The 11762-nt window shown below is 41.2% G+C and overlaps 1 protein-coding gene across 1 annotated transcript in view; it reads right to left on the bottom strand.

The window, feature by feature from the left end:
- Nucleotides 1-4162: 4162 nt before the first annotated feature.
- Nucleotides 4163-11762, bottom strand: part of SALL4 (spalt like transcription factor 4) — an 11848-nt gene continuing 4248 nt past the window's right edge. The window contains 12 exon segments of the mRNA XM_073607252.1: nt 4163-4367; nt 4369-4451; nt 4453-4584; nt 4586-4638; nt 4641-4713; nt 7465-7572; nt 7574-7666; nt 7668-7759; nt 8113-8224; nt 8226-8326; nt 8329-8928; nt 8931-10583. Of these exon segments, the coding sequence (XP_073463353.1) occupies nt 4289-4367; nt 4369-4451; nt 4453-4584; nt 4586-4638; nt 4641-4713; nt 7465-7572; nt 7574-7666; nt 7668-7759; nt 8113-8224; nt 8226-8326; nt 8329-8928; nt 8931-10583 (3179 nt within the window). The 3' untranslated portion in view covers nt 4163-4288.

Raw genomic sequence — 11762 nt, 5'->3', positions numbered from 1 at the left:
AACCAAATAATTTATCTTGGTCTCATGAGACCACAGGACATGGTTCCAATAATCCATGTCCTTATTCTGCTTGTCTTCAGTAAACTGTTTGCGGACGTTCTTATGCATCATCTTTAGAAGAGCCTTCCTTCTGGGACAACAGCCATGCAGACCAATTTGATGCAGTGTGCGGCGTATGGTCTGAGCACTGACAGGCTGACCCCCCCCACCCCTTCAACCTCTGCAGCAATGCTGGCAGCACTCATGCGACTATTTCCCAAAGACAACCTCTGGATATGACACTGAGCACGTGCACTCAACTTCTTTGGTCAACCATGGCGAGGCCTGTTCTGAGATGAACCTGTCCTGTTAAGCCGCTGTATGGTCTTGATCAATGTGCTGCAGCTCAGTTTCAGAGTCTTGTCAATCTTCTTATAGCCTAGGCCAGTGATGGCGAACCTTGGCACCCCAGATGTTTTGGAACTACATTTCCCATGATGCTCCACTACACTGCAGAGTGCATGAGTATCATGGGAAATGTAGTTCCAAAACATCTGGGGTGCCAAGGTTCGCCATCACTGGCCTAGGCCATCTTTATGTAGAGCAACAATTTTTTTTTTTTTTTTTTCAAATCCTCAGAGTTCTTTGCCATGAGGTGCCATGTTAAACTTCCAGTGACCAGTATGAGAGAGTGAGAGCGATAACACCAAATTTAACACACCTGCTCCCCATTCACACCTGAGACCCTTGTAACACTAACAAGTCACATGACACTGGGGAGGGAAAAATGACTAATTGGGCCCAATTTGTAACATTTCTTCACTTAGGGGTGTACTCACTTTTGTTGCCAGCGGTTTAGACATTAACCACTTCCAGACCGCCCACCATCATTTTACGTGATGACTTTGAAGGAGGATGTCGTTATGGCAGCAGCTAGCTACCATAACCCCAGTATCCTCTTCTTCAGCAGGGCAGGCCACTACAAGATAAAAGTGGTCTCTGCGGCGGATTCGCCACGAGATCACTTTTATTAGCGAGTGACAGTTTTGTTTTTTTTTATTGCATTTTAATGTAAATACGAGACCTGAGGTCTTTTTGACCCAAGATTTCATATTTAACCACCTAAGGACTAGCCTCGTTTTCAGATTTTGGTGTTTACACTTTTAAAACAGTATTTTTTTTTTGCTAGAAAATTACTTAGAACCCCAAACATTATATATCGTTTTTTTTTTTTTTTCCCCTAACATCTTAGAGGATAAAAATGGTGGTCATTGCAATACTTCCACCCCCCCCCCCCCCACATTTGCACAGCAGTCTTAAAGCGCACTTTTTTGGGGGGGGGGGACAAAACCCCACACAACAGTAAAGTTAGCCAATTTTTTTATATTGTGAAAGATAATGTTACGCCGAGTAAATTGATACCCAACATGTCAAGCTTCAAAATTGCGCCCGCTCGTGGAATGGCGTCAAACGTTTATATCCTTAAAAAAAAAAAATTCTACAGGTTGCATGTTTTAAGTTAGAGGAGGTCTAGGGCTACAATTATTGTTCTCGCTCCACCGATCGCGGCGATACCTCACGTGTGGTTTGAACAGTTTTCATATGCGGGCACTACTGACGTAGGAGTTCGCTTCTGCACACAAGCTCTTCAGGATAGGGTGTGTTTAAAAATTTTTTTTTTTTTTTTTTTTTTTTTTTTTTTTTTTTTTTTTTTTTTTTACGCACCCCATCCTGAAGAGCTTGTGTGCAGAAGCGAACTCATACGTCAGTAGTGCCCGCATATGAAAACTGTTCAAACCACACGTGAGGTATCGCCGCGATCGGGTGGAGCGAGAATAATAATTGTAGCCCTAGACCTCCTCTAACTTAAAACATGCAACCTGTAGAATTTTTTTTAAACGTCCCCTATGGAGATTTTTAAGGGTAAAAATGTGTCACCATTCCACGAGCGGGCACAATTTTGAAGCGTGACATGTTTGGGTATCAATTTACGCGCCGTAACATCATCTTTCACAATAAAATTTTAAAAAAAATAAATAAATCTCTATTCAACTTTACTGTTGGATTATTTTCTCATTAAAAACAAAAAAAAAGTGTATTTTTTTTTTCCCCAAAAAAAGTGCGCTTATAAGACCGCTGAGCAAATACGGTGTGACAGAAAGTATTGCAACGACCGCCATTTTAAAAAGGTGTTAGAAAAGAGAGAAAAAAAAAAAAAAATTTATATATAGTATGATGTTTGGGGGGTTCGAAGTAATTTTTTTTTTTTTTTTGCTAGAAAATTTATAACCTGTAAAACAACAAATCTCAGAAAGAGGCTCGGTCTTTAAGTGGTTAATGGTTGTGTGTTGAGTTATTTTTGAGGGGACAGCAAATTTACACTGTTATACAAGCTGTACACCCACTACTTTACATTGTAGCAAAGTGTCATCACATGAAAAGATAGAAGAAAATATTTACAAAAATGTGAGGGGTGTACTCACTTTGTGAGATACTGTATAAGATAGTACAATCTATTACACAACATGCCGCTGCTAATAGAATACTAAAAAAATATAATATAATCCTTATATGAGAAGCTTAAATAAAACACACAGTCAAAAGACTTTTATATGTGAAAAACCATCTTCCAAAGTGAGAGAAGGGGGGGGGGGGGGGGGAGAATTTATATATATATATATATATATATATATATATATATATTTTTTACATTGTCATTGAAGACCTTACATGCTGTAAGGCAGGGGGGTAGGCAACCTGGGGCCCTCCAGTTGTGGAACTACATTTCCCATGAGGCATTGCAATGGCTGGCAGTTACAATTACTCCCAGAGGCATGATGGGACTTTTAGTTCTGCAACAGCTGGAGGGCCCCGGGTTTGCCTACCCCCTGTGGCTGTAAGGCAACACAAAACCAAGGCTTGTTACCCATAGTCATTAATAGACAGTGCACTGAGAAAAAGCCATCCCAAAATTATTTTCAAAAGGACAAAAACAAAACAAAAAAAAAAAAGGAACCAATAAAGTAATACATTCAGTAGATGTCGAAAACACTACGTATTCCTAAAAAGGCATACATTCACATCGCAGAATCTTGGCACTGGAATGCCTTTGCAACATTAAACTTTACAATGTAAACAGGAACTATCATGTTCAAAGTGTTACTAGTCCATTGAGAAAGGCACAAAATGGCAATGATTTTAAGCGACAAGCTAGGTGCAATAGATAATTTTTTTTTGGTACTCTGCGCAGGTATTTTTGGCCTTTCAGAAAGCAAAAAAAAAAAAAAAAAAAAAAATTTAAAGTTTCCCCACACAGTAGTTGAAGAGGAAGATTTGTAACCCAACTAACATGAAACTAGTTTTCAGTGCTTGGAGTGTTTCCAGTACCAGTTAGTTTTACCAGCAGAATTTAAACAAGAGGGGGGGAGGAAATAAAATAATGAGGTAGATAACTTAAAAAAAAAGTTAAACAACTTTTACAGCAACCGTAAAACACAAACGACTACTGGTCACCTGTAAAAGTAGACTAAACATAATACTGCTCACTGTAAAGAGAAACATTTAAAGCTGATTGGAGGGAGCAATTGTCACAACTCTGCCCCCTTTTTTTAAACATTGTGATAAAATATATGTTTCCAAGAGTCCTACGACTCTTCCCAGACAAGCTACCACATCAAAGAGTCAAAAAAAAAAAAAAAAAAAAAAAAAAAGAAGAAAAGCATACGTTGAAAACGTGCAGCCACCATGGGGGGGATGGCCGCAGTCACCAAAACAGCATTGTCTGTAACGGCAAACCTCACATTTCAGTTCAAATTCAACATTTTCTGAAATCTACTGCTAAATAAAAAGGATTCTACTGCTAAATAAAAAGGATGGCAGATTCCAAAATTTGTACCCGCATTTTTTTTTTTTTTTTTTTAATTTTTAACTTAAAGTTTTGTTGAAAATCCAGACATAGGCAGGAGGACTGTTCTCACATTTTAAAGTTTGTAATGCAAAGAAAAAAAAAAAAAAAAAAAGTCTGAAATTGGTTTGTAAAAAGGTAAACATTTTTGACCTTTGGAAAGAACACCATCCACACGTCAGCCTAGCATTATTCGCAGCATCTGAGGTGCAATTTTTTAAATTTTTTCTTGTCCGTTCTGGTGCCAGGAGGAAATTCTGGGTTGGCCGCTCTGAAAATAAACCCACCAAAAAAAGTCCCAAAAATAAAAGAAAAAGGGTGCAGGAAATTCCAGCCACCTATTAATTTTATTCCTTTCAAGTGTCCGCTTTCGCATTATTTTTTTGTTGGCCGCCGTCACGTAGATCATTTCACAGCTATATTTTTCTCCTCCATAAAGTGTGTAAATTGGTGTTTCGGCGCACTTTCCGCACTTTTTTCTTCCCCTCTCGGCTATAGTCTGACTTGCACCAGCCTGGCTGACGTCCAGGTTAGAGACAGTAGCTGTGGTGAGGATGGAAGGACCTCCAATTACTGACAGGCAATGTAGGTATGCCACCACTCTGGATCACTGAGATCTCGTTAGTCTTCAAAGCCAAGCTGCTCCCAAGAGCCGTAGCGTACTGATTCCAAACAGTAGCATCAATGTTGACCGCGGGGGGGGACAAAATACTTTGGAAAGATCTCAGGCACTTTCTTACTGTCATTTGGCAAGGCGGTATTTGGTTATCCACAGAAAGTCTCCGTCCACGGCGAGCAGCGTTATTCCACATGTGAGTTCCCACATGAACCTACACAGGGAGAAAAATTATATTTTATTCATCAAAAATTAAACTATAATTTACAGATGAAGAAAAGAAAAAAAAATTTTTTTAGGCCTAGCCACTACAATACTTTGGACCTTAGTGAACCCACAGTATGCAATTAGAACCAAGTTTTGGAATCCTGCCGGGGGTGGGGTGGGGGGGCAACAGCAAAGATGGAAGTGAAAGGGCAATACTGTGGGAGATTTCCCAAGTTTGGACTTCCAAGTGCAATTTTAAAAAAGGCAAAGCAACAGGTTCTCTTTAACCACTTACCGATCAGCCACAGTACATCTACACTGCAGCAGGTCAGCTCTCCTGGGCAAACAGATTACCCGTACGCCGCTCTGTGCACGTTAAACTGTGGGTGCGTCGCGCGCCCACGGGTCCTGCGGACTCAATGTCCACCTGCGACCGAGGTACACAGAGATGAGAGATGTAAATAAGTTGGATTCCCTGTTCTGTCAGGGACATCATGGAGATCTGCTGTTCCCAGTGATTGGGAACAGCGATCTCTGGTGTTCCAGTAAGCCCCCCCCCATACAGTTAGAACACACCAAGGGAACACAGTTGACCCCTTGATCGCCCCCTAGTGTTAACCCCCTTCCCTGCCAGTGTCATTTATACATTGATCAATGTAATATGTAATCAATATACGCTTGTGGTTTTTTTTTTTGTTTAACAAAAATATGTAGCAAATTACATATTGGCCTAAACTGATGACTAAAATTTGTTTTACATTTTTTTTTTTGGGATATGCATTATAGCAGGGAAGGAAAACAAAAAAACAAAAAAAAACCCAAACACACACCACAGCACAACGTAATTAAAACCCACTGAAGCAAAACACTGTTATTCCATGGTTTCAATAAACAAAAATTTATATAGACTACTAGAAATCGCAATTTTTTTTTTTTTTTAACGCTCACATGGACAGTGAATGTTAAAGTGAAACTAAACCCATCGCTTTAACTGTTTTTCAGAAAAAAAAAAAATAAAAAAAAAAAAAAAAAAAAAAGGTTCAGTATTACCGGAAATGCTAACCGTCACATTTGCTTGTGCTCTCAACCAAACCACCAAATGGCTGATCACATGTGCAGCATCTTGGCTTTTGCAGGTCAAACAGAGGCCAAGATGGCAGCTTCCTTGGCTGACAAGGATAGGAGGTTTAATTGCACTTGAGGCTCGGTTCACACTACTGCGGCCTGAAAGTGGTGCGACTTTGCCAGGCGACTACTACTATACTACTGCCAGTAATACTTTGTTGCGAGGGAAGGGGCTACAACGCAGGGAATGCCTATTTATTCTTCCTGTAATGATGGATCCCAAAAATCACACCAATATAGATGAGGTTGGGTAGAGCTCTCGCTGTGATGTTTACAATAACACCTCATCCCCCCCCCGCGATTAACTTTATTGCTATCACAAGGGATGAGCAACATTCCTGGGCTGTGACAGGTCCTCTTTATGGCAAGACCCAGATCTCTCCTCTGGCCTCCAATGGAAGGATGAGAAGAGGAAGAGAAGAGGAAGAGAAGAGGAAGAGAAGAGAAGAGGAAGAGGAAGAGGAGAGGAAGAGAAAGAGAAGAGGAAGAGAAGAGGAAGAAAAGAAAAAAGGAGAAAGCTCTGGGTCTGTGCAGCCAAACATGGCTCCCGGGCACCAAGATTATACGGTAGAGCCCAAGCAGGGAGGGGATGACCCCCTTCTGCCACCCGCAGAAGTGATTGAGTGGCTATTTAGCCATATCAATCACTTCCACAGAACACTGGCAAATCCCTTTGTAGCAGAAGTGCCCCCCACCGGATATGCATGCACCCTACGTAACAGCACAACAGCTGATTTTTAACATCAGCTGTTGTGACGGCGAGACGGTGCAGGCGCACAATAGCGGACAGAATTTTTATTTTCTGTCAGATTGTGCCCCACGCTCCCGTGGCGAGTTCATGTCCATGATGAGCGGTTTTCGACACATTGTGGGCAGAATTAGATGGCCAATGCAGCAAAAAAAAAAAAATAAAATAAATAAATAAATCTTCAGTTTTATTTTTTTGCAGCACTGGGCATCTCATTCCCGCCCACAAGAAATTTAAAAATGAGCCCATCACAAAGTTTTATTTTTTTGCATCGCAGCACTGGCCATCTAATTCCGCCCACAACGTGTAGAAAACCACCCATCACTGGACATGAATTGGCCACGGGAGCGTGGCGGAGCGCAGGCCTGCGCCGTCACAACAGCTGATGGTAAAATCAACACCAAAACACTGGCTCAAAATTTTCATCATCCCGGTAGAACTTTTGAAACCGAGGGACGTCCTACGGACGGCCAAGTGCTTAAAGTCTATGGGCACAAGTCAGACAGAAGTCACCTTGAAGTGGGTCTCACAAGTCAGATCCCAAGCCTCAGCAGTGTGCACTGAGCCTGAATGTTCTATCAGAAATCTGAAGAATGAGCACCTATTCCTAGATTATAAGACCCAACTGTAAAAAGAAGAGTTCTGGTCATGTGGCCGGATACTGTTGAGTTTGGAATGGGCACCTAAGCTTCAAACGACCCTTTTTTGTTAAAGTATTACACACAGACTGCAATAAAAATGCACAGGAATGCCATCCTCTCACCACTATTTGAAGATAGAAATAAGCAGAAGGTTTTGGACTAGATACATGCAAGTCAGGGTCTCTCTTTTTTTTTTTTTTTGTAAACTGGAGAGGGGGAACAGAAGTTGGATAAAGCAGCTTACTTTGAGGTTTCCTTTTGTTGTGAAAGCTCGTCCACATATCGTGCACGCAAAAGGTTTTTCGCCGGTATGAGTTCTTTCGTGGATCTGTAAAGCGCTAGCCGAGGGAAATGTTCTTGGTACAGGTTACGCAGAGATGTTGCTTTGCTGTGCGGCGAGGAGGGCCAACAAGGGGTGTTAGGCCGGGGGAAAGATTTGGTGGGACAGATGAAGTGTGCGGGGCCTAAAAGACGATCTCCTGGCATTTCCACTTTGATTAGTGTGGGTGGAGGACCAATGTACACGTTTGGACTCCTGTCTAGGAAGAAACAATAAAAAATAAAAAAAAAAGTCCCATTTTAGAATTGTATTCTTTTCATATATAGATTTTCAGGCATATTCAATGGGCTAAAAATAAAAACAAAAAACCCCATGCCATGTTAAATTTTTCCATGCAAAAGCACACATTTTGGATTGAACAGAACTGTGCCAAAGCCTCAGAAAGGTTGTTATTGCTCTACATAAGTTATTTTTCCCCTGCTTACTGCGGCACTCTTCTGGGACTGGCATTAAAGTTCTTCTTGAGTAATGCATCTTTCTAAAGGATAACATGAATACCAAACAAGGGTAAGCAATTATAGAAGAAAAGACAAACCCATCACTTTTACTTACTTAAGTCTCCTCCATCGGGAAGAAGGCCCGGTTCCTCTTTAATTTTGCGTATTAGATTGCCATTTGTTAGATCTAGAGCCCCATCACCATCGGGGAGCCCCATCGCCATCGGGATCAACGGAGCCATTTTCACACGACTCGTCTTTGTTCGGCCCACCCATTACATCGTGACCGTTGTAAGAAGGTGGCGACTTGGATGGAAGACTGTCATCTTGCTGTTGGTTGGCGAGAGAGTCCTCTGTTCGGACTGTGTTGGACTCTTGCCATTTTGGTATTCTGGATCCCCAACGGAAGAGGAATCGTTGGTCAAGCCATCACTTTCCAACGACCCATTCTCACTTGATTTAATACTGTTTTGCCTTTGCAAGCAGAGTCCAGGAGGCATAGACATCTGATTGTCCTGAGATGAAAGCTCAGAGAGCTGCATGCTTGGGGATTCCACCTGACCATCGCTCTGCGGGGTTGGGGGCTTGGAACCTAAAGGAACATCTGCAAGTTCAGGGTCTTCCTCCATGTCAATGTCATCAACATTCTCATCTGTTAAGCTGTTCAAATCTCCGTTCTTCTCATCAATCACCAAAGGATCGAGGTCCCCATCTTCACATGCATCTTCTGGTAAAGGTGTATTTGGAATTTGTCCACCCATGTGCATCCTGATATGTTGCTGCAAGACCACTGCATTGGTAAATTTCTTTTGACAGATGGGGCAGGAATGCATCTTTTGAGGAGTGTTTGCACGATGGACGCCATAGTGCGTTTTAAGGTTGCTTTTAGTGGAGAACGCCCGCCCGCAAATTTTGCACGTGAAAGGCCGTTCCCGGTGTGGGTGCGGTAGTGCATTTTCAGTGAGCTAGGGCAACTTAGCACTCGGTGACAAACCAAGCACTCGTTGTGATCTGAACCAGTCTTATCAATGTTTTCCACCAGTTGCTGCAGCTTGCTCGTTTCTGAGCTTTGCTCACTGGACCCACTAGCAGGAGGAGAGTTGAGACTTTGATCGGTGCCAGATTCGTGACCAACAGCCCCAGAGGACACGGACTCACCTTCGCTGCCTGGCGACAGCTTGGACTGCAGGTTGAGTGGGAAGGCCGATCCCGAGTCACCTATACTGGCAACATTTGGTATAGTTAGTCCTGGGTTGGGAAGACTAGTCAACACAGGCTTTGTATCCACAAATACATTCGACTCATCCAAGGGAACAGACATGCCATACGGAATTCCACTTGTAGTAGGAACGTTATCCAGATGTTCCGGTACAGGATAGGGATTCATTCGTATATGTGGATATTTATCTCGATGCCTCTGGAAATGAACCTTCAAGTTCCCTTTCGTTGTAAACCTGTTTCCGCAGATGTTGCACTTGTATGGCCTTTCGCCGGTATGCGAACGCAAATGTATTTGCAGCGCGCTGTCATTGCCAAAGACTTTACCGCAGAATTTACACTTGTGTCTAAAGAACGGATCCTCGGTAGGTTTAGCTTCAGGGATTGGGATACCGGGGAATTTGCTTTTTAATTTCTTAGTGGGGTCGATGACATTGAGCGGGTTCTGGAAGATTACAGTCCCGGGAGCGTGGGATACGACGGGGTTTGGAAACCTGGCCACAGAAGAGGAAGCGGGCATAACCCTATTGACCTCAGGTTTTAACATTGGGTTGGAAAAGGCAAGTGGCACGGCGCCGGAAGTTGGAATGGACAGGGTGACGTGAGGTAGCTTTGACTGCTTAAGTGTCTCGAGGGTAAGGTTTTGCGTCCCAGCTTTCTGTCCAATCAGAGCGACAGCAGCAGAGAGCTGCTGCGATAGATGAGCGCCCAGTGCCTTCAGCGGATCTGTGGCAGCAGCTAGAGACGGGTGCAGGGAATTAGAAGTCATCATAGCAATCTGAATACGGATCTGCTCAGTAAGCTGAATCTGTTGTAGCTGCTGCTGCTGTAAGCACACTAGTTGTTCGAGGATCATTGGGATGGCGTGAGCATTGTTTGCTGGAGCACTAGGTCCATCCGATACGAGTTGATTAACAGCCGCTTTAGTACTGTTGATAGTTTGTAAAGTCACATTAGTGTTGGAGAGATTGGTTTTAGGCAAGAAGCCAAATCCATTAACCTTAGGAGCCGCTTGAGGGACGGTTTTATTAGCAGGATTTGATTCCCCCTCCATCCTTTCAGCAGTAACGGCAGAGCCCTTTGCTAGAATGTCCTTTACTAGAACGTCCTTTGCCACTTGGTTTTCAGATGCCTCCTGTCCTGTGCTCTTGGGGGTAGGCCCTGGGTAGACCCCCGAGTGCTCTTCTCCTTCACACTCGTTCATGATCAAGACAGGGGAATTTTTAGTGCAATTTTTCTTATGCTCGATGAACTCGGATTGTTCAAAAAACTCTGCACAGCACTTGTCGCAGACTTGCGTCTCGTCCATCCTGCATCGCTTCACGCTTTTCTCACCATCTACATCATCACTCGAATCTTGTGGCTTAGCTGTAAGAAGAGAAAATAAAATAAGTAAAGATCAGGCAAAGCACAGAAATAAAAAAAAAAAAAATATATATATATATATATATATTTATATTAAAATGTCCAAATGTTTTTTTATTGGATATCCTGTCTGCAAATAATAATTAAGCCCATCTATAATATATATATATAAAAAATGTTCAAATTTAAAATAAAATTATATATATATATATAATTTTATTTTAAATTTGAACATTTAATATATATATATATATATATATATATATATATATATATATATATATATATATATATTATAGATGGGCTTAATTATTATTTGCAGACAGGATATCCAATCAGGTTTTCTTATGCACCAAATATTTAATCATTTATACACTTTTCCTATCGCCATTGGAAAGGAGGCCTGCAAGTCTAAAAATGTCATTAAAGAAAATTACAGTATACACACACCCAATGAAGTTTTATAAAGCCGCTAAAGTTCAGGTGTCAAAAGTATAAAAATGAAGATGTGCAAGAAAAAAAAAAAAAAAAATTTATTATATATATATATATATATATATATATATATATATATATATATATATATATATATATATATATATATATATATATATTCAATTTATGTTGAGGGGGGGGGGGGGGGGTTTATAAAATAAAAATGTATATTTTCAATACACACACCATAATCTCCACTAACTATTGTAGTATAGAAGTAAATGCATGTTATTTAAGGCTATTGTTTGACTCTGAGCAGTAACGTTTGGCTACACAGCAGAATGAAAACTATAGCCTATGATTAAATAACGGGGGATGGGGATGGGTTGGCCTTTTCATTAATGATAAAAGCAAAGAACCAGAAAGTTCAACTGTTTTTTTTTTTTTTTCCCACAACTCTCCACCCCCCGAATTTGTGGAATGTTATCTCTCAGCATCTAGTTATCCAATAAGTTAGAAGAATGCAGTGAAGTCAGCAGGGGGTTTAGATTAAAATCACCACCAAATGGATTTTGGGAGAGAAAAAAAAAAAATTAAAATCCAATGCTATTGTTATTTATGCTAATGTGTTTACTGAATTTAAGCCATTGTAGGCCAGTAATAACAGAGCCACAAAGTCTAAAACAGCCAAGGCTTGTTCATGGCGCCTATTGGAATATATTGTATTTGGCAAATAACTATAGATAT

The sequence above is a fragment of the Aquarana catesbeiana genome, linkage group LG12 (assembly GCF_042186555.1).
Source record: "Aquarana catesbeiana isolate 2022-GZ linkage group LG12, ASM4218655v1, whole genome shotgun sequence".
NCBI classification, from domain to species: Eukaryota; Metazoa; Chordata; class Amphibia; order Anura; family Ranidae; genus Aquarana; species Aquarana catesbeiana.
Note: the sequence above shows the minus strand (reverse complement) of the source record. Positions and strands in the feature narration are given on the sequence as shown.